Source organism: Mustela putorius, unplaced genomic scaffold, assembly GCF_011764305.1.
Source record: "Mustela putorius furo isolate JIRA1106 unplaced genomic scaffold, ASM1176430v1.1 tig00003834_pilon_pilon_pilon, whole genome shotgun sequence".
NCBI classification, from domain to species: Eukaryota; Metazoa; Chordata; class Mammalia; order Carnivora; family Mustelidae; genus Mustela; species Mustela putorius.
Genome location: NW_025421987.1, coordinates 95,692,354 through 95,715,687, shown reverse-complemented (window position 1 = coordinate 95,715,687; position 23,334 = coordinate 95,692,354). Strand labels below are relative to the sequence as shown.

The following is a 23,334-nucleotide window of genomic DNA, read 5'->3' as shown; positions in this document are numbered from 1 at the left end:
TTCATGGGACAGCCAGTGGGGTTGGAGGAAAGGAGTGGTCAGTACAGACTAGAAAAGAAAAGCTTGGGATCCCTAGAGGAGAGAAACCAGCTCCCTACTCCAGTATTCCCTGGGCCAGCCTGTCCCTGTGCACATCCTTTTACCTAGCACAATGCCCCTTATTCCCCAGCGGCTCAGCACAGCAGCCATAGACACAGGGGTAGCTCCCCAAGCCGGCCCCATGCTCATTTACATCCTGTGTGGCAGGGAGGCTCCTCCTTACTCCTCCAGGAGCTGAGAGGGAACTGGAGGGGAATCTTCCAACCCCTAGCCTTCCCCTCCCCTTAGGAATGGGATCTGGGCAGGGGCCCCAGAGACCTCAGCTCAACTCCACCTCAACCTGCAAAATTAATTAATTTTTTAATAAGCTACTGTATAGTACATCATTTATATTTATTTATTTATATTAACATATAATGTATTATTTGTTTCAGGGGTACAAGTCTGTGATTAATCAGTCTTACACAATTCACAACACTCACCGTAGCACATACCCTCCCCAGTGTACATCACCCAGCCACTCCATCCCTCCCCTTCCCCTCCCCTCTAGCAGCTGTCAGTTTGTTTCCTGAGATTAAGAGTCTCTTATGGTTTGTTGTCCTCTCTGGTTTTGTCTTGTTTCATTTTTCCCTTCCCTTACCCTATGATCCTCTGTCTTATTTCTCATATTCCTCGTATCAGTGATATCATATGATAATTGTCTTTCTTTTTTTCTTTCTTTTTTTTTTTTTTGACAGAGAGAGATGACAAGCAGGCAGAGAGGCAGGCAGATAGAGAGGAGGAAGCAGGCTCCCTGCTGAGCAGAGAGCCTGATGCGGGGCTCAATCCCAGGACCCTGGGATCATGACCTGAGCCGAAGGCAGCTGCTTAACCCACTGAGCCACCCAGGCGCCCCTGATAATTGTCTTTCTTTGATTGACTTATTTCACTTAGCATAATAACCTCTGGTTCCATCCACGTCATTGCAGATGGCAAGATTTCGTTTTTGTTTTTGTTTTTTTTTGAGGGCTGCTTAATATTCTGTCGTGTGTATGTATATTTATCACATCTTCTTTTTATTTATTTATTTATTTTTAAAGATTTTATTTATTTATCAGAGAGAGAGGGGGAGAGCACAGGCAGACAGAATGGCAGGCAGAGGCAGAAGCAGGCTCCCTGCTGAGCAAGGAGCCCGATGTGGGACTCGATCCCAGGACGCTGGGATCATGACCCGAGCCAAAGGCAGCTGCTTAACCAACTGAGCAACCCAGGCATCCCATATCACATCTTCTTTATCCATCCATCTGGTGATGGACATCTAGGCTCTTTCCATAGTTTGGCTATTGTGGACATTGCTGCTATAAACATTGGAGTGCATGTTCCCCTTCCTAATCACTACATTTATATCTTTAGGGTAAGTACCCAGTAGTGCGATTGCTCGGTCGTAGGGTAGCTCTATTTTCAACCTCCGTGTTGTTTTCTAGAGTAGTTGCACCAGCTTGCATTTCAACCAACAGTGTAGGAGGGTTCCCCTTTCTTGGTATCCTTGTCAACACCTGTCATTTCCTTACCTGTTAGTTTTAGCCATTCTGACTGCTGTGAGGTGGTGTCTCACTGTGGTTTTGATTTGTATTTCCCTGACATCAAGTGATGTTGAATACTTATTCATGTGTCTGTTGGCCATTTGGATGACTTCTTTGCAGAAACTTCTTCACGTCTTCTGCCTGTTTCTTGATTGGATTATTTATTCTGTGGGTGTTGCATTTAATAAGTTCTTCATGGATTTTGTGTACTAGCCCTTTATCTCATATGTCATTTGCAAATACCTTCTCCCATTCTGTCAGTTGTCTTTGGTTTTGTTGACTGTTTCCTTTGCTGTGCAAAAGCTTTTGATCTTGATGAAGTCACAATATCTCATTTTTGCCCTTGCTTCCCTTGCCTTTAGTGATGTTTCTAGGAAGAAGTTGCTGTGGCTGAGGTCGTAGAGGTTGCTGCCTGTGTTCTCCTCAAGTATTTGGATGGATTCCTGCCTAACATTGAGGTCTTTCACCCATTTTGAGTCTGTTTGTGTGTGCTCTAATGAAATGGTCCAGTTTCATTCTTCTGCATGTGGCCATCCAATTTTCCCAACGCCATTTGTTGAAGAGACTGTCTTTTTTCCATTGGACATTCTTTCCTGTTTTGTTGAAGTGTAGTTGATCATAGAGTTGAGGGTCCATTTCTGGGCTCTCTCTTCTGTTCCATTGATCTTTGTGTCTGTTTTTGTGCCAGTACCATACTGTCTTGATTGCAGCTTTATAGTAGACCTTAAAGTCTGGAATTGTGATGCTGCCAGCTTTGGTTTTCTTTTTCAACACTCCTCTGGCTATTCGGGGTCTTCTCTGGCTATTCGGGGGCTTCTCTGGTTCCATATAAATTTTAGGATTATTTGTTCCATTTCTTTGAAAACAGTTGAGGGTATTTTGATAGGGATTATATTAAATGTGTAGACTGCTCTAGGTAGCATAGACATTTTCACAGTATTTGTTCTTCCAATCCATGAGCACGGAACATTTTTCTATTTCTTTGTGTCTTCCTCATTTTCATTCATGAGTATTCTGTAGTTCTCTGTGTACCAATTCTTTGCCTCTTTGGTTAGGTTTATTCCTGTTACCTTCTGGTTTGGGGCGCAGTTGTAAATGGGATCAATTCCTTAATTTCTTTCTTCTGTCTTTGTTGGTGTATAGAAATGCAGCTGATTTCTGTGCATTGATTTTATATCCTGACACTTTACTGAATTCCTGTATGAGCTCTAGCAGTTTCGGAGTGGAGTCTTTTGGGTTTTCCACATAAAGTATCATATCATCTGCAAAGAGTGAGAGTTTGACTTCTTCGGCAATTCGGATGCCTTTTATTTCTTTTTGTTGTCTGATTGCTGAGGATTGCTGAGGCTAGGACTTCTAGTATAGAATAGTAGTGGTTCTAGTAGTAGTTCAAGAATAGTAGTGATGATATTGGACATCCCTGCCATGTTCCTGACCTTAGGGGAAAAGCCCTCAGTTTTTCCACATTGAGAATGATATTTGCTGTGGGTTTTTCATAGAGGTCTTTTATGATATTGAGGTATGTACCCTCTATCCCTACACTGAAGTGTTTTGATTGAGAAAGGATGCTGTGCTTTGTCAAATGCTTTTTCTACATCTATTGAGAGTCATATGGTTCTTGTTCTTTCTTTTATTAATGTATCATATCACATTGATTTGCAGATGTTGCATCAACCTTGCAGCCCCAGAATAAATCCCTCTTAGTCATGATGAATAATCCTTTTAATGTACTGTTGAATCCTATTGGCTAAGTTTAGATTCTGTTTTTTAGATTAAGGTTTTATTTATTTATTTGAGAGAAAGAAGCATGAGAGGGGGAGGGTCAGAGGGAGAGAATGTGGGACTTGCTCCTGGGACTTGAGGATCATGACCTGAGCTGAAGGTAGTCACTTAACCACCTAAGCCACCGAGGCCTCCTTAGTGAAAATGTTTACATCCATGTTCATCAGGGATGTTGGTCTGTAGTTCTCCTTTTTGATGGGGTCTTTGTCTGGATTTGGGATCAAGGTAATGCTGGTCTTATAAAATGAGTTTGGAAGTTTTCCTTCCATTTTTATTTTTTGAAACAGTTTCAGGAGAATAGGTATTAATTCTTCTTTAAATGTTTGGTAGAATTCCCCTGGGAAGCCATCTGGCCCTGGGCTCTTGTTTGTTGGAAGATTTTTGATTACTCCTTCAATTTCCTTACTGGTAAGGGTCTGTTCAGGTTTTCTATTTCTTTGTGGTTCAGTTTTGGTAGTTTATACATCTCTAGGAATGCATCCGTTTCTTCCAGATTGTCTAATTTGCTGTCATGCAGTTGCTCATAATATGTTCTTATAAGTGTTTGCATTTCTTTGGTGTTGGTTGTGATCTCTTCTCTTTCATTCTTTGGGTCCTTTCCCTTTTATTTTTGCTAAGTCTGGCCAGGGGTTTATCAGTCTTATTAATTCTTTCAAAGAACCAGCTCCTAGTTTTGTTGATCTGTTCTACTGTTCTTTTGGTTTCTATTTCATTGATTTCTGCTCTGATCTTTATTATTTCTCTTCTGTTGCGGGTTTTAGGCTTTCTTTGGTGTTCTTTCTGCAGCTCCTTTAGGTGTAGTGTTAAGTTGTATAGTTGAGACCTTTCTTGTTTCTTGAGAAAGGCTTGTCTTGCTATATACTTTCCTCTTAGGACCACCTTTGCTGCATCCCAAAGATTTTGACCAGTTGTGATTTCATTTTCATTTGTTTCCATGAATTTTTAAAATTCTTCTTTAATTTCCTGGTTGACTTCAGTCATTCTTTAGTAGGATGCTCTTTAGCCTCCATGTATTTGAGTTCTTTCCAACTTTCCTCTTGTGGGTGAGTTCTTGTTTCAAAGCATTATGGTCTGAAAATATGCAGGGAATGATCCCAATCTTTTGGTATCTATTGATCTGACTTGTGACCCAGAATGTGATCTATTCTGGAGAATGTTCCATGTGCATTAGAGAAGAATGTGCATTCTGTTGCTTTGGGATGGAATATTCTGACTATATCTGTGATGTCCATATCGTCCATTGTGTCATTTAAAACCTTTATTTCCTTGTTGATCTTTTGCTTAGGTGATCTCTCCATTTCAGGGAGGGGGTGTTAAAGTCCTTTACTATTATTGTATTATTATCCATTTTGTATTATTGTATATTATTGTATTATTATCAGTGTTTCTTTGATTGTTAATAATTGGTTTAATAATTGGCTGCCCCCATGTTAGGGGCATAGATGTTTAAAATTGTTAGATCTTCTTTTTGGACAGACCCTTTAAGTAGGATACAGTGTCCTTCCTCATCTCTTATTTTAATCTTTGGCTTAAAATCTAATTTGTCTGATATAAGGATTGCCACCCCAGCTTTCTTTTGATGTCCATTAGCATGGGACATGCTCACTTTAAATCTGAAGGTGTCTTTGGATCTAAAATGAGCCTCTTGCAGACAGCATATCAATGGGTCTTGTTTGTTTGTTTGTTTTGTTTTTACCCATTCTTATACTCTTTGTCTTTTGATTGGGGCATTTAGCCCATTTACATTCAGGGTAACTATTGAAAGATATGAATTTAGTGCCATTTTATTGCTTGTAATGTGACTGTTTCTGTATATTGTCTCTGTTCCTTTCAGGTCTTTGTTACTTTTAGACTCTCTCTTTGCTTGGAGAACCCCTTTCAGTATTTCCTGTAGGGCTGGTTTGGTGTTTGCAAATTCTTTTAGTTTTTGTTTGTCCTGGAAGCTTTCTGTCTCTCCCTCTTATTTTCAGTGACAGCCTAGCTGGATATAATATTCTTGGCTGCAAATTTTCTCATTTAGTGCTCTGAATATATCATGCCAGTCCTTTCTGGCCTGCCAGGTCTCTGTGGATAGGTCTACTGCCAGTCTAATATTTCTACCATTGTAGATTACAGACCTCTTGTCTGGAGATGCTTTCAGGGTTTTCTCTTTGTCTTTGAGACTTGTAAGTTTTAATATTAGCTGTTGGGATGTTGACCTCTTTTTACTGATTTTTGAGGGGGGTTCTCTGTGCCTCCTGGATTTTGATGTCTGTTTCCTTCTCCAAATTAAGGAAGTTCTCCACTGTTCTTTGTTCCAATATACCTTCTGCCCCCTCTCTTTCTTCTTCTTTTGGGATCCCAATTCCAATATTGTTTCGTCTTATGGTATCACTTATCTCTCGAATTCTCCCCTCATGATTCAGTATTTGTTTATCTCTTTTTCTCAGCTTCTTTATTCTCCATCATTTGGTCTTCTATATCACTAATTTTCTTTTCTGCTTCATTTATCCTACCAGTAAGAGCCTCCATTTTTTTTTTTTAAGATTATATTTATTTATTTGTTAGAGAATACAAGCAGGAGAAGCAGCAGGGAGAAGGAGAAGCAGGCTCCCCACTGAGCAGGAAGCCCGATGAGGGTCTCGATCCCAGGACCCTAGGGTCATGACCTGAGTGAAGGCAGATGCTCAGAGACTTAAGGTGCCCCAAGCCTTCATTTTTGATTGTACCTCATTAGTAGCTTTTTGATTTCAACTTGGTTGGGTTTTAGTTCTTTTATTTCCCCAGAAAGGGATTCTCTGCTATCTTCTTTGCTTTTTTTTTTTAAAGCTCAGCTAGTATCTTTATAATCGTCATTCTGAACTCTAGTTCCAGCATCTCACTAATGTTTGTATTGAGTAGGTCCCTAAGAGTCGGTACTGCCTCTTGTTCTTTTTTTTTTTTTGAGGTGAGTTTTTCTGCCTTGTCATTTTGTCCAGAGAAGAAGAGATGAGTGAGAGAACAAAATGCTAAAAGGGTAACAACGACCCCAGAAAAATATACTCTAAACAAATCAGAGGCGACCCAAAGCTGGGGGGAAAAGAAAGGGAAAAAAAAAATGATCAGGCTGGTGAATAGAACAGTCATATACTTGATTTGGGGTGTATTTTGGTCTGCTAGAAGAAACTTCCTCTCAAAATTTTAAAGAACGAAAAAATAAATATGTATATATATGTATGTTAAATACATTGAAGTGATAGAATATGACTGAAAAATGAAAATGAAAAGATTTTTTAAAAAATAGTGATAAGATGTTGGTTAAAATAGGAAAGAGGAAAAATTAAAATAGAAAAATAAAGAAAATTTTAAAAATTTAACTTTGAAAGACTAAAGAATCATGGAGAAAAAGTCATGAATTCTATGTGTTGTATTCCCCAGCACTGGAGTTTTGCAATTCTCATTCATCTGTATACTTGGTCTTGGCTGGATGTTCTTGCTGATCTTCTGGGGGAAGGGCATGTTGCAGTGATCCTCAGGTGTCTTTGCCCAAGGTCGAATTGCACTGCTCTTGCCAGGGTCTGGGCTACATAATCTGCTTGGGTTTTCTCTCAGTAGCTTTTTTTCCCTGAAAGCTTTCTGTACAGCTTTGGAGAACAAGCATGCAAATGGCGGCCTCTCCACCTCCGGGCCTTTAGGGCCCCCGCCTTCAGTGAGCCCTCAAAGAAAAGGAATCAATCACTCCTGTTTCCCTGGTCTCCGGCCATGCTCTGTGCTCACCTGGCCTGTGACCAAGCATTTCTGTCTCTGGCACACTGTCCTGTTTGGAGTCTGCAAACCCAGCAGATTCCTGCAGGATGCTCCCATGCTCCTTCTTCCAGTGGAGGAAGGAGGGGGTTGGTCTCCCCGAATCTGCCACTTGTGAAGTCCCTGCTGGTAGAGTAGTGACCTGACTTTGCCTTAGATCATGGTTTATGGCAACTGCTAGCTGAGATCCCATTCCTTGGCTCTGTTTTTGCAGCTGGCTTCCCTGTTCCGATACCTGGGAGCTCTGCCACACACAGGCACTCACGGTCTTTCTGTAACCCCGAGGCTTCTGAGACCACACTGTCCCAGGGAGGATTCCACCCCCAACCCCAGCTTAATCACTGGAGTGATGTCCCTCTGTGGAGCAGATTTCTAAAAGTTCTGATTTTGTGCTCTGCTGCTCCATTCCTTGCCTGGAGCCAGCAGATGGAGGCCCCCCCCCCCCCCCCCCGCCGCCCAGCAGTCTATCTTCCTGTATATTGCTTCCAATTCACTTCTCCGCACGTCCTACCTTCCAGAAGGTAGTCGCTTTTCTGTTCATGGAATTACTGTTACTCTTTTCTTTGATCTCCTGTTGAGTTAGTGTAGGTTTCAGAATGGTTTGATAACTAGCTGAATTTGGGACCAGATGAAATTTAGGTCTCCTACTCCTCTGCCATCTTGCTCCTCCCATCATTAATTTTTGATGTAGTGTTCAGTGATTCTTCAATTGCATGTACATAACATGTGCCCTCCTTTAACCCATTACCCTTTTACCCCATTGCCCTACTCCCTCCCCTCTGAAACCCTCAGTTTGTTTCCCAGGGTCCATAATCTCTCATGGTTCATCTTCCTCTCTGATTTCTCCCCCTTCAGATTTCCCACCCTTCCCCTATGATATCCTCCATGCTATTACTTATGTTCTACATCTGAGTGAAACCCTATGATAATTATCTTTCTTTGCTTAACTTATTTCACTTAGCATAATCCCTTCCAGTCCACTCATGTTGATGCATCTTTTCTGATGGCTGAATGATATTCCATTGTATATATGTACCACATTTTCTTTATCCTTTCATCTGTTAAAGGGCATCTCAGCTCCTTCCAAAGTTTGGCTATTGTGGACATTGCTGCTATGAATATTGGGATGCATGTGCCATGGGTAAATACCTAGTAGTGCAGTTGGTGAGTCTTAGGGTAACTCTATTTTTAACATCTTGAGGAGTCTCCATGCTATTTTCCAGAGCAGCTATAACATCTTGCTTTCCCACCAACACAAATGGAGACTTTTAAATCCTTCTCGTTTTTTTCCTTTCCTTTCCCTTCCTTCCTTCCTTCCTTCCTTCCTTCCTTCCTTTCTCTCTCTCTCTCTCTCTTTCTCTTTCTTTTTTTTGTCATGACCTTCCTGCCAGTCATGGGGCTCAAACTCATGACCCTGAGATCAAGAGTCTCATGCTATACTGAGTCAGCCAGGCAACCAGTCCTTGTCTTGATTGACTTTTCACTGGCCTTTGACCATTTCCCTCCTTCTAGAAACTTCAATTATCTACCTCTTCCCCTGTTCATTTCTTCTTACTTCCCTTTGCTAAGTAGTCTTTTCTTTTAACTCACTGGTACATCCTAGAGTTCTCAGAAGATTGCCATAGGGTGCGTCTGCTTCTACCTCTTACAGATTCTCCCTAGGTAAGCTTATTAGTTTCCATAGCTTTAGTTACTATAAGCTGATGGCTTAAAGTGGAATTCCTGTGATATCTTCTTCTTAGACTTCCTGACCTGTATATCCAATAGTGTATGTCCACTTGGATTTCCTTAGGTCACCTCAGATCTAACATGTCTAAAACTAAAGGCATAGCCGGTCTAATCTTCTTCTAATCTTTGTCCATTTGTTCCATATAAATTGTGCAAATGTACAATAAAATATTCAAACCATTTATTTTATGGAGTAAACATCTTATTAATAAGATTTTTCAGTGATTATATTACTTTTAAGTATTGGGAAGAATGAATTCCAAATCTTTTATGTTGGTAGTACACAGTGAGAGTATGTTTGAATTTCATAGTGTATTTTAGGGATGCCCAAGGTGGCTCATTTGGTTAATGGTGTGCTTTTGGCGCAGGTCCTGGGGTTGAATTCCACGTCAGGCTCCCTGCTTGGTGGGAGCCTGTTTCTCCCTCTCCTCCCTGCTCATGCTTGCTCTTGCTATCTCTGTCTCTCCTGTCAAATAAATAAATAAATAAATAAAGTCTTAAAAAAAGTTTATTTTAAATGTCTTTTACCATTGATAAAGAAGTAAAGTAAAATAAAGTACCCTAAACCAGAGGTTGTCAACTTTCTCTGTTCACAGCCCCCTTCATGACTTTTTCATAGTGCCCTTAGGCCCAGTAGTTTATTAAGTAATTAGTAATGGCTTTAGGTAGATCTAAACAACTTAATAAGTATGCCCTAGTAACCTATTAGTTTTTTTAAAAAAATACACATAAATTGAAAGACAATATAGTTTTTTAATTTCATTCTTAATAAACCACAGTTACATAATACACTTGTTGGGCACTATAGAACTTCTCATACCTTGGAACCATTAGACACTGCCACCCACATTTCCTGTTCCAAATTGGTTTTTGTGCAGTATTTTTTTTTTATCATCACAGCAACCAGCCAAAACCCAGGTTTGCAAAGATATGATGTCATCAAAAGGAATATACCAGGATATAATTTGAAACTGAATTATATTAAATTGGTAGATTGTGGAGTGCTTGACAGGTGTGACAGATAAAGAATATCATTTTTTCCCCTCTGATTTCGAATACTTTACATCCCTGTGAAGTTATTGCAGAACCCCAGGGTACCTTGGCACACATTTTAGGAATTGTGGGCCTAAAGTGTTAATAGTTTGGTGTAAATTCCTTTTTTTTTTTTTTTTTCTTTTTTTAAGATTTGTTTATTTGCCAGGGGTAGGGGTAAAGGAGAGAGAAACTCAACCAGACTCACAGGGTTCAAATCTCAGGATTCTGAGATCATGACTTAAGCTGAAACCAAGAGTCAGATGCTTACTTGACTGAGCCACCCTTTGGCTGAGCCTGTTGTATAAATTCTTTTAGACATTTTTCAACCTATAAACTCTTAAAATATACACACTTTTTTTTTCTTTTTAACAAAAATGGGTCCATATGTATTGTTTAGCAACTTTTTTTTTTCATTCAATTGTGTATTATTATGGTAAAGAAATTGGGTTAAATGTACATATTTAATTCCACATCAGCCTGAAAACTCCTTTAAAACTATAGAGAAGTGAGGGGTCCCTGGCTGGCTCACTCAGTAGAACTCATGACTTGATCTTGGAGTGGTGAGTTCAAGCGTCATGTTGGACATAGAACTTAACTTAAAAAACTGTAGAATTGTTGTTAGGTTTGTTTTTATTTTTTCCGCAAATGATAAAGAATGGAAGCAGTGAGAATAACAACATTCTGGAAACTGGAAAGCAGAAAAGATTAGTGGTAACTGGTTAGCAGACTTGAGAAAGCTGAATCCTAAACCAAGTGGAGAGAGCCAACAAGTAATCATGTTTGTGTTTTAGAAGCTTTTAAAAGTTTCAGAATTAGTGGTGTCTTGTACTGTGAAAGTGAAGGTGAAAGTGAGACCAAAAATATGTGATTGAAAGTTTTTTTTTTTAATTGTTCAAAAATTTCATTATTTCAGAGAGAGAGAGTGTGCACGAGCAGGAGGGGGAGAAGGAGAGACAGTCCAGCCAACTTCAAATTCTATCCTGGTATATTCCTTTTGCTGACATCATATCTGGGTTTTTGTTGGTTGCTGTGATGATTAAAAAAAAAAATACTGCGGCACCTGGGTGGCTCAGGGGGTTAAAGCCTCTGCCTTCGGCTAGGGTCATGATCCCAGGGATTGAGCCCCGAGTCGGGCTCTCTGCTCAGCAGGGAGCCTGCCTCCCTTTCTCTCTCTGCCTGCCTCCCTGCCTACTTGTGATCTCTGTCAAATAAATAAATAAATAAAATCTTTAAAAAAAAAAATTTCCACTACTGGTCAGGAAGTCTAAGAAGAAGATACCACAGGAATTCCACTTTAAGCCCTCAGCTTATGGTAACTAAAGCCGACTTTGTGCTGAGGTTCTGACCTGAGCCAAAACCAAGAGTCAGAAGCTTAACTGACTGCACCACAAAGGCACCCCTGAAAGTCATCTTTAAGAAAAAAACTTCCAGGGTGCCTGGGTGGCTCAGTTGGTTGAGCGACTGCCTTTGGCTGAGGTCATGATCCTGGATTCCTGGGATCTAGTTTCTGAAGTGAGTCTCTTATAGGCAGCGTATAGATGGGTCTTGTTTTTTTGATTCAGCCATTTTGTGTTGGAGCATTAAGTCCATTTACATTTAAAATAATTACTGGTAAGTATGTATTTATTGCCATTTAAAAAATTTTTCTCTGATTATTTTTGTAGTTCTGTTTCTTTCTTTTCTTGTTCTCTTTGTGATTGGTGACTTTTATAGTGTTCTGTTTGGCTTTCTTTCTCTTTATTTTCTTGTATCTGTTACAGATTTTTGGTATGTGATTACCATGGAATTCATATATAAGTATATTCTAAGCCTAAGTATATAGCAGTGAGCATATATTAAGTCGATGGTCATTTAAGTCCAGACACATTCTAAAAGAACTTGTTTTATTTCCCTTCCACATTTTATGTACATGTTTCTGTATTTTACATCTTTTAATTCATTATTGTCTTACATCTAATTATTGCCTTTTCTTTTCCACTTAAAGAAGTCTCTTTTCCATTTCTTGTAAGAACAGTTTAATACCTTTAACTTTTGTTTCAGAAACTTACTCTCAATTCTGAATGATCATCTTGCCAGGTAAAATATTCTTGGATATAGGTTTTTTCCCTTTCCACGCACTGGCCTGCAAAATTTTTTTCTCTCTCTCTTTTCTTTCTTTCTTTTTCTTTCATATCTTATTTACTTATTTCACACACCGAGAGAGCACAAGTAAAGTGAGCAGTGGGGAGAGGGAGATGGAGAAGCAGGCTCCCCACAGAGCAGGAAGCCCAATGTGGGACTCGATCCCTGGACCCTGGGATCATGACCTCAGCTGAAGGCAGCTGCTTAACCAGCTGAGCCACCTAGGTGCCCCTGGCCTGCAAAGTTTCTGTTGAAAAATCAACTGATAACCTCATAGGGTTTCCTTTGTATGTAACTTCTTACTTTACTCTTGCCTTTTTAAAAATTCTCTATCTTTAAACTTTGACATTTTGGTTATTATGTGTTACAATGTTGACCTCCTTCAGTTCATCTTGTTTGGAACTCTGTCTTTCCTGAACCTGGATATCTGTGCTTCTTCCAGTTAGGAAAGTTTTAAGGTATTATTTCTTCAAATAACTTCTCTGCCCCCTTTTCTCTCTCTTCTCCTTCTGGGACCCTTTAATGTGAGTGTTTGTTCACTTGATATTGTCCAAGAGATTGCTTAATGTACCTCATTAAATTTCTTTTTTTTTTTTTTCTTTTTTACTTTTCAGCTTAGGTGCTTTTTTTCCCTTCTTTTTTATCTTCAGCTTGAGTGCTTTCCATTGCCTTGTTTCAAGATTGCTGATGGTTTCTTCTCATCCACCGATTTACTGTTGATTCCCTCTAATCTATTTTCTATATCAGTTTTACTGTATTCTTAAACTTTGGTTCTTTTTTTATATTTTCTATATCCTTATTGGAAGTTTTCACTGAGTTCTTTCACTCTTCTCTCCAGTCCATTGAGCATCTTTAATATAATTACTTTCAACCCTTTATCAGACATGACATATTGCTTATCTCTGTTTCATTTAGTTCTCTTTTTTTGAGCTTTTGTCTTGTTCCTTCGCTTGGAGCATATTCTTCTGTCTCGTTTTGCTTGACTTCCTGTGTTTGCTTCTATGAATTGGACAGAACAGCTACTCGTAAACTTGAAGGAATGGCCTTGAATATGGTGTTCCCTTTGTAGGCTGTGTGTACTTGGTGGCTTGTTGACTGCCTGGAGCTGTGGTTTGTGTGGGCTGGGGGTTGTGGTGCACTCTGCACTGGGGCTGCCCTTGTGGCATAACCAGAGCTTAAGTGGGCTTGGCTTGGGGTGGCCCTGAGGCTTTTTGCACAGAGGGGCCTCTTGCAGGATAGCTGAAGTCAACGGGGTGTAAGCCAGAGGATTCCTGGGGCTGTTTGTGCAGAGGGTACCCAGGCAGGGCAGCTAAAACTGAAGTGGGCATAGCTGGTGCAGTCCCTGTGCATTGCCACAGAGGGTGCTTTGGTAGAACAGCTGAAGCTGAAGTGGGAATAAGCTGGGGTGTTCTGGGATTGTCTGCACAGGGGGTACTCTGGTGGGGGCAGGTGTAGACCAGGAGCCTGGGGCTCACTGAAGCAGTAAGGCAGAGCACCCAGACCCTGACCCCATCCGTGCCATCAGGGTGGATGGGGGATTGTAAACTGGCACTTGCTAGTCCCTTCAACTCTGGGAGAGTCCCAGCAACTCTCTTATCTTTTAACAGTGTTGTAGGTCTAGTCCTCTTTGTACTCTAGTTACTCTTTTTTTATTTTTTAAAGGTTTTGTATATTTGACAGAGCACAAGCAGAGGGCATGGGAGAGGGAGAAGCAGGCTGCCCACTGAGCAGGGAACCCAGTGTGGGTTCCCTGGATCCTGGGATCATAACCCTACCTGAAGGCAGATGCTTAACCGAGCCACCCAGGCATCCCTAAAGGACAGTATTTATATACAGTCCTTTGGAATCTAGCCCTATACAGTCAAAATATTTTCTAAAATGTGGGTAATTTTTCCTGTGTCTGCTTTTTTCAATGCAGTTATCTGTCATACAGTTAGATTCATTTGTTACTTGTATTTCATTTTGGATTCCTTTTGCATTCTACTTGATCTTAATTTTATTTGTGTGTTTAAGTATATGAAGCATCAACATGGTTGTAAAAGTCAGAACTTTTCAAACAGGCATATTTAGAGAAGTGCCACTCCTTTCTTGTCCTTCTACCATTTTCTTGTTCATTTGGGAACATCTCAAGAGAGATGTGAATCTCCCTTGCCCTATACGTTCTCATTACTTTCTGGTTTATTCTCATATTTGTATTTTTATTTTTTGTCTATTTTGGCGGAAGGGTTTGGGTGGAGCACAAAAGGGCAGATACAGGTTTATTTTCTTATTTTTTCTTTTATGAAAGGTGGCTGTTTGGTAAATAATTTAGCCTTGCCTCAAAAGAAATCCTTTATCCTTGGCTTCTGGGAAATAATCTCGAAGACTTTGGACTGTCATATCTGATTCGAATGTCTGTATTTGCCTGGGGGCTTTGGATTCCAACAGTTTAACAGATAGCTTGATTTAGGATGGGGGCTGGCTATGACAGAAAGACCAGTGAAATGATTTAGAGTAATGACTTTGGCATCAGCAGATCTCCAGAGGGGCTGAAAAACTGAGCTCCATCATGTGGGCAATCACTTTTGCTTAAAATCCCCGAATAAAAACTCTGGATATCAAGGCTCAGGTGAGCCTTCCCTGGCTGGCAATATTGTCACACACTGATGTCAGGAGGTTAAAGCTGTTCTACTCCATGGTAAGAGGACAACTGGAAGCTCCACACTTGTTACTTCTCTTGACTCTGCCCTCTGTGCTTCTCCACTTGGCCGATTTTAATCCATATTCTTCAGCTTTTCACAAGCCATAACTATGAATATAATAGTTTTCAGTGGGTTCTATGAGTCCTTCTGGCAAATTATCAGACCTGAGGGTGGTTTTGTGAACTCCCTGAGCTTGTAGTTGGTGTCTGTGTGCCACCGTCTTGGTGACGCACTGTTAATACTGATTTGACCTTTACTTTTCTCACCTAACCTGGAAATCATTCCATATTAGTTCATAGAGTTCCTCTTTATTCTTTTCTTTTTTAATTTTTAAAGATTTTTTTTTTTTTTAATTTATTTGACAGACAGAGGTCACAAGCAGGCAGAGAGGCAGGCAGAGAGAGAGAGAGGAAGGGAAGCAGGCTTCGCTGTGGAGCAGAGAGCCCGATGCGGGGCTCGATCCCAGGACCCTGGGATCATGACCTGAGCTGAAGGCAGAGGCTTTAACCCACTGAGGCACCCAGGCGCCCCTCTTTTTTAATTTTTAAAAATATTTTATTTATATTTAAGAGAGAGACATTGTGACAGAGATAGAGAGCACAAGCAGAGAGGAGAGGGAGAAACAGGGGCTTGATCCCATGCAGGGCTCGAACCCAGGTTGGTCATGACCCAATCAGAAGGCAGATATTTAACCACCTAAGCCACCCAGGCGCCCCTATTCTTTTCTAATATATTTGTAAGTAATCTTTATACCCAACATGAGGCTTGAACTCACAACCCCAAGATTAAGAGTTGCATGCTCTACCTACTGAGCTAGCCAGATGCCCCATCTTTATTCTTTCATAACTTAGTCATGTAGAAGTATAACTTACTCAAGAAGAAGTAGTGTAGAAGAACCCTACTTTATTCAAGTACTGTCCTTGTAGGTTTTCAGTATTTTGCAATTACAGTGTTGCAGTGAATAACCTTGTGTTATGTATTTTCATTAATATTGGAGGTGTATCTTAAGGATAAATGACTAAAAATGGGATTGTTGGATTAAAAGGTAAATACCTACCTTTTGTTAGATTACCAAATTCCCTTCCAAAAGGGTTTTATTAGTTTGTATTCCTACCAGCAAAATACGAAAGTTTCTTTTCTCCCACCAACAGAATGTGTTGTGATAATTTTTGCCAGTGTTTTTGTTGAGGTATAGTTAACATCTAGCATTATATCTGTTTCAGTTGTAAAACATGACTTGCTATTTGTATACATTGCAAAATGATCACCATAGTAAGTCTAGTAAGCATCTACCACCATATATGGTAATCAAGCTTTTTTTTCTTGTGATGGGGATTTTTAAGATTCTCTCAGCAACTTTCAAATATACTGTAAAGCACTATTAATTATAGTCACTCTGTTGTATATTGTATCTCCACGACTGACTTACCTTATAACTGGAAGTTTGTACCTTTTTGACATGTCCCTCCACCCATTTTGGGCAACTCCCCAACCACCCCTTTGCCCATTTTCTTTTGAGTGAAGTTGAACATCTTATGTCTAAGGGCTGTTTAAAAATCTTTATTTGCGAATTGTCTCTGTATGTCTTTTTCCCATTTTTCCATCAGGCTTTTTTGGTTTTGTTTTGTTTTAAGATTTATTTATTTATTTATTTGAGAATGAGCACATGCAGGGGGATGGTCAGGGCAGAGATGGGGAGGGAAGAACCTCAAGCAGACTCCCCACTGAGCACGGAGCCCGATGTGGGGCTCAGTCTTACCTCTCTGAGATCATGATCTGAACCAAAATCAAGTTGTTTGCCCTACTGGCAGTCCCACAAGCACTCTTCCCCACCTTAAAAAGAAATTTGAGAGAGAAAGATAAAGAGAGCTGGGTGAGGAGCAGATGAAGAGGGACAAACCCTGACACAGGGCTTGATCCCATGATTCTGATAGCATGACCTGAGCTGAAAAGGATGCTTAATCACCTGAGCCACCCAGGCGCCCCAGCCCTTTATTCTCTGTTGAGTTTTTGAATTCTGCTATTTTACATTTCCAAGGTCCCCTTATTGTTTGTGATTGTTTCTTTAAAAATATAATAACCTATTCTTTTTTTTCCCTTCACTGGATTTTTTTTTCTTTCTTTTTTTCTTTAAACATTTTTTTTATTTGCAATAAAGAGAGAGTGAGAGAGAGAAAGCACAGGTGGGGCGATTGGCAGAAGGAGAAGCAGACTACCCACTGAGCAGGGAGCCTGATGAGGGGCTCGATCTCAGGACTCTGGGATCATGAGCTGAGCTGAAGGCAGACGCCCAACTGACTAAGCCACCCAGGCACCCCTATTCTTTTTTTCTTTGTAGACAGTATTGGTTTTTTTCTTCCTTCTTGTTTTTTTAGTGTGGTAAAATATAGGTAGCATAACATTTACCATTTTAATTACTTTTAGGTATAAAGTTCAGTTCAGTGGCATTAATACATTCACATTGTTGTGCAACCATGGCCACAGTCCATCTTCAGAAGCTTTTTCATCTTCTTAAACTGAAACTCTGTACCCATTAAACAATAACTCACCTTCCCCCAGCTCAGTCAGTTAAGCATCGACCATCAGCTCAGGTTATGATCCCAAGGTCCTGAGATCGAGTGCCGCATCAGGCTCCTTGCTTAGCGCGAAGCCTGCTTTCCCCTCTGCATGTTGCTCCTCCTGCTCATGTGCTTGCTGTCTTCCTCCCTCCCTCTCTCTGACAAATAAATAAATAAAATCTTTAAGTTATTAGCAAGCTGAAATTAGAGTACTGTTTTTTTGATTCATAGTCTCGTATTGTTTCTGTCCCATCTTTAGCGGCTCTCACCTTTCCTTCTACGCTGAAGAGCCTTCATTAGTAGTGGATCTTATTAAATCTGAGGGGAAATCCTGTTTGGTTTTGACTATCATTTTTATCTACCATTCCTAATAAATGTGTTACCAGAGCTTGTGTGTGCGTGCGTGTGTGTGTGTGTGCACATATGCACATGTGCTTTTTTTTTTTTTTTTAAAGATTTATTTATCTGACAGAGAGAGATCACAAGTAGGCAGAGAGGCAGGCAGAGAGAGAGAGAGAGAGGAGGAAGCAGACTCCCTGCTGAGCAGAGAGCCTGATGCGGGACTCTATCCCAGGACCCTGAGATCATGACCTGAGCCAAAGGCAGCGGCTTAACCCACTGAGCCACCCAGGTGCCTGCACATGTGCTTTTTACTTAAGAGCCCAAACCCTAACTGTGTGAAAGCACCTGATAGACTTTTGTCCCTGCGTGGTCACTCAAAGTTTCTGACTGACTGACGAAGAGGAGGCTGGTCTCCCTCTTGAATTAGTGTTACTGCTTGCATTTATTTAATATATGCTTTTGCATGTATATTTACAGCCCAAAGTAACCTGCTCTTTCTAAAATGTGAGGTATGGAACAAAGTATTTCAATATGGAATCAGAGTTACTTATTTATTTATTTGACAGAGGTCACAAGTAGGCAGAGAGGCAGGCAGAGAGAGAGAGGAGGAGGAAGCAGGGTCCCGGTGGAGCAGAGAGCCTGATGCGGGGCTCGATCCCAGGACCCTGGGATCATGATCTGAACCAAGGGCAGAGGCTTAACCCACTGAACCACCCAGGTGCCCCTGGAATCAGTCTTAAATGGTGTGTGGTCCCTCCTTCCTTCCCTATCCCTTAATTTACAAGTGAGAACACAGAATTTGGGTGACTTAAAGTCACTTAGCTAATGAGAAGCAGTGCCAACACTTAAAGATTCTCTTCTGCTTCCCTACCCTGTCCACTCCATAATAACTGGTGGAAATGATTCTTGAAATTTATGTCAGAGGCAGCTATACTAAATGGGGTCATGTAAGAGTATTTATGTGTTCCAGCTTTCACTCTGGGGAAAACCTTGATCAGGTAACGATTTCATTGTGTCTGATAGTCTGTTATTTTTTACTTTATTAGAGAGCGAGTGAGCAGGGGGGTGGGAGAAGTGGACTTTCCACTGAGCATGGAGCCCAATGGGGCTTTGATCCCAGGGATCGTAACCCCAGCTGAAGGTATGCCATCACTTAACCTGCTAAGCCACCTAGGTGCCCCTGGGTCTGATAGTCTAAATTGAATTTTATATGTTCTTCTTTTTCTTTGAATTTTGTAGCTTATATTGCTGTGATTAAATCTTTATGACCTTAATTTTAGGATAGAAGTAACTTTTCTCTCTCTTCTTTCTCTCAGCTTCATCAAGATCTCATTATGCATCAGAAAAATGAAAAAACAGAAGAAAATTCTATGGAGGAAAGGAATTCATTTAGCCTTTTCTGAGAAATGGAATACAGGGTTTGGAGGTTTTAAGAAGTTCTGCTTTCACCAACACTTATGCATTCTGAAAGCCAAATTGGGAAGGCCAAGTACTTGGAGCAGGCAGTTGAGGCATTTCCGTTGCAGAAAGAAGGCCCTTCAAATCCAGAAAACGTGGATCCAGGATGCACCTTTTTTTGCTAAGACAAAGTCCCATGTGGCTGCTCAAAATGTTAGTACTTTGTCCTCGAAAGTGAAAAGAAAAGACTCTAAACACTTCATTTCCTCCTCAAGGACCCTTTTAAGACTCCAAGCAGAGAGGCTGCTGTCCTCAGCAAAGAACTCTGACCATGAATACTGTGGAGAGAAAAGTGTCTTGAAGGCAGTTGCTGACTTACCAGGAAATAATGTTTTAGGTCAGGCCAATGGTCACAGACCTAGGACGGAGCCACAAGCTTCTGACTTTCCTATGAAGTTCAATGGGGAGAGCCAAAGTCCAGGTGAGAGTGGCACAATTGTGGTCACCTTGAGCAACCATAAGAGAAAGCGCTTTTGTTATGGCTGCTGCCAAGGTCTGGAGCACCACAGGAATGGGGGACCCCTGATTCCAAAAAAGTTTCAACTTAACCAACATAGAAGAATAAAAGTATCTCCTTTTATGATGTATGAGAAATTATCCATGATTAGATTTCGGTACAGGATTCTCAGATCCCAGCACTTCAGAACAAAAAGCAAAGTTTGCAAGCTAAAAAAAGCCCAGCGAAGCTGGGTGCAGGTCACTGGGGACCATCAAGAAACCCTTAGGGAGAACGGTGAGGGTGGCAGTTGCAGCCCATTCCCTTCCCCAGAACCTAAAGACCCTTCTTGTCGGCATCAACCATACTTTCCAGATATGGACAGCAATGCTGTGGTGAAGGGAAAGAACTCTCATGTGCCTGATGGCCACACTAAAGGAAGCCCTTTCTTGGGCAAGGAGCTTCGTTTAGATGAAGCATTCCCTGACCAACAGAATGGCACTGCCACATATGCCTGGGACCAGTCACCCTGTTCCTCTCCTAAGTGGGAGTGTACAGAGCTGATTCATGACCTTCCCTTACCAGAACATCATTCTAGTAACGTGTTTATCTCGGAAGCCGAAAGAGAAGTCATGACTCTGGGTCAGGAAAATCGGACAAGTACTGTCAGTGATGACAGAGTAAAACTGTCGGTGTGTGAGGCAGATCAATCTGTGAGTAGAGTAGATGGGCCTGTGTCTGAAAAGCCTGTTCAGAATGAGAGCTCATGCCAGATGGATGAGGATGGATCTCTCAAGCAGAACATTCTTAGTTCTAAGCTGCTGGACCACCCTTACTGTAAAAGTCCACTGGAGGCTCCCCTGACATGCAGTGGACTCAAACTAGAAAATCAAGCAGGAAGTGGGAAGAACAGTCAGAAAGCCTCTCCAGTGGATGATGAGCAGCTGTCAATCTGCCTTTCTGGTATGCACTCTTCTTTATTCTCCCCCAACCTCCAGCCCACAGTTACGGTCCATTATCTTTTCCAGGAGAGTCCTGTTTTTTCCTTCTGCCCATAGATTCCCCTTAAAGCACTTAGTTCTCTTTGAAGCCTTCTATATTGCTCTATGACCTAAATGTTCCCTAATTTAAGTCTTCGTTGATAGACATTTGTATTGCTTCCAGTTGTTTACTTCTATAAATGATGGTGCAATGAAATTGTATCTGTATATTTAGATAAGTTTTTCTGTAAGTAAGTTAAATCTGTAGTAGTGGAATTGATGATAAAAGAACACACTTTTAAGAGAATTGTGAAATTACTCTCCAGAAAGTTGAATGAGTTTATTTACACTTATTAAACTTTACTAACCCTCTAGCTCATGAGAGTTTTGGGGTATTTTTAAGACTTTATTAATTTATTTGAGAGAGGCATGTGTGTGCATGCATGGTGGGGGTGGGGCTGCGGGAGAGAAAGCATGCCAAGCAGACTCCTCACTGAATGTGGAGCCTGATGTAGGCATCAGTCCCCCAACACTGAGATCATTACCCAAGCCAAAATGAAGTCAGATGCTTAACCAGCTAAGCCACCCAGGTGCCCCAGGAGTTGTTTTGTGTTTTGTTTGTGTTGTTTTTTTGTTTTTGTTTTGATTTGCATTTTTAAGTTTAAAGTTTGAACATCTTTTTCTGTGTTACTTGGCCATTTTTTGTTTGTATATATTTTCCTTTGCCTATTTTTCTGTTGGATTGGGTTATTTCTATTTTATTTATTTTGGTATATGAGAATTTCCTATATGGCAGGCACTTTGTTAGTTCTAAGAATGTGGCAGGGAGCAGGAAACATTGGTTCCTACCTTCCTAGACCTTAGCATCATTCTAAAATGTTAAATTTTAGCTATAAATGTCATAAGCGGGGTACTTGGGTGGCTCAGTTAGTTAGGCATCTGCTTTTGGCTCAGGTCATGGTTCCACGGTCCTGGGATTGAGCCCTGCATCAGCCTGCCTGCTTAGTGGGGAGTCTGCTTCTCCCTCTGCCTGCCATTCACCCTGCTTGTGCTCTCTCTGTCAGATGAATAAATAAAATCTTATAAAATGAAATAAATGTGACAGGAGTTTAAATTTTTCCTTTCCAAAGGTAAAAGTACCCTGATTTAGTGTGTGGTAATTTTGCTTAAAGGAAATGATCAATTCTTCATTGTGAAACTTACCTGTCTTTATGGGTTCAACTTTTTACATCCTACTTTAAGATCTGCCCTGTGAGTAAGCTGATGTAAACATTTTTGGTAGATAATGTGGCAGTATCACTCTTTGACCCATTCCCCTTATTGGAATTTATCCAAGATATGAATATTTTGTTAAGAGAGAGATGCATACATATAGGATAAGTACATGTATATTTGTGCACGTGCATTTGTATAGGTTGTATCTGGAAAGATATGTCATTGTTTTTTACCTTTAAAATGATTTATTTATTTACTTTAGAGAGTGCACATGCACACATGGGCAGAGGGGCAGAGGGAGAGGGGAACCAGACTCCCCACTCAATGTGGAGCCCATCGTGGGGCTTGATCCCATGACTTGAGCGAAACCAAGAGTTAGATGCCCAACCGAGCTACGCAGGCACCCCCCTCAAAGGGCTTTTTCTGGGGAGGTAGGAGCATTACTTGTTGGTAGTTTAAATAATTCTGAACACTTTGTTTTCCTAATCATTAAGTATCTATAAAAGATTTTACTCTACAGAATGTACACTTAGTGATCTGTAAAATAACTATCTTAATAGATTGAAGGAAAAAAGAACCTGAAGAACCATTTTAGGGGTTTGCTTAGTATTTCCATGCCCACTGGAAAGAGTTCAAGGCAGAGCAGTAGCTACTGCCCATCACAGCCCTCCCCACATCAGCAAATTACCCAAGTGCAGATAAGCCCACAGTTGATCACCATATATCTGAGGAAAGCCAGCACAATGAAAAGGACAATTTCAACAAATAAAGGAGCCTCATTAATCAGGATTAATAAAGCAATTAGAATAAGAATCAGTGTGAGACAATCAGTACAGTAGATGCTCCTTTAACTGACTCCTATAGCATTAGCTAATACTAAGTTCCACGGTATGTTGCATGCTGGCTCTCCTCCAGTGTAACTGCGCAGTATGCTCACTGCAGTGAATTGCAGTGGATTTATCATGAGCCAGTTGTACTTACTACAATTTACTTACTTCATAATTGTATTAAATACTGCATAAAATTGGTTTTGGAAGGAAAAGAAGTAGATTCCTAGGTCAGTATATTCCAAATGGATTAAAAATGTAATTAGAAACAAATACAGACACACAAACTTGTACACAGTGTGGATCAACTTGCACACATGCTAAGTGAAAAAAGCCAGGCACAAAAGGCCACAGACTATATGATTCTATTGATTTGAAATGTTGGGGTACCTGGATGGCTCAGTGGGTTAAAGCCTCTGCCTTTGGCTCGGGTCATGATCCCGGGGTCCTAGGATCGAGCCCCGAATCAGTCTCTCTGCTCAGCGGGGAGCCTGCTTCCTCCTCTCTCTCTCTGCCTGCCTCTCTGCCTACTTGTGATCTCTATCTGTCAAATTAATTAATTAATTAATTAAAAAAAAAAAAGAAATGTCTAGAGTAGGCAAATACAGAGATAGAGAAAGAAGGTTAATAGTTGCCAGGGGCTGGAGAGAGGGAACCATGAGGAGTGCCTAGTAACAGGTTCACATTTTCTTAGTGGAGTAATGCACTTGTTCTTGAATTAGGTGGTAGTAATGGTTGCACAGCTCTGAATATACAAACAAAAAACTGTACACTTTGGGAGTGATGTGTGTGTGTGTGTGTATGCAAA

At 40.7% G+C, this 23,334-nt stretch overlaps 1 protein-coding gene across 7 annotated transcripts in view; it reads left to right on the top strand.

The window, feature by feature from the left end:
- The window catches only part of SENP5 (SUMO specific peptidase 5), a 57,007-nt gene that overhangs the window by 6,932 nt on the left and 26,741 nt on the right, over positions 1-23,334 (top strand). For 6 of the 7 annotated variants that reach the window (XR_198948.3, XM_004745325.3, XM_004745326.3 and 3 more), the window contains exon 2: positions 18,927-20,467. Coding sequence is in view for 6 of the 7 variants with exons in the window: in XM_004745325.3 (XP_004745382.1) it covers positions 18,958-20,467 (1,510 nt within the window). In the remaining variant the exon portion in view is untranslated. Of the gene's footprint in view, positions 1-10,870; positions 10,892-18,926; positions 20,468-23,334 lie in introns of those variants that run through there. The other variant, XM_013052625.2, reaches the window with a different exon arrangement.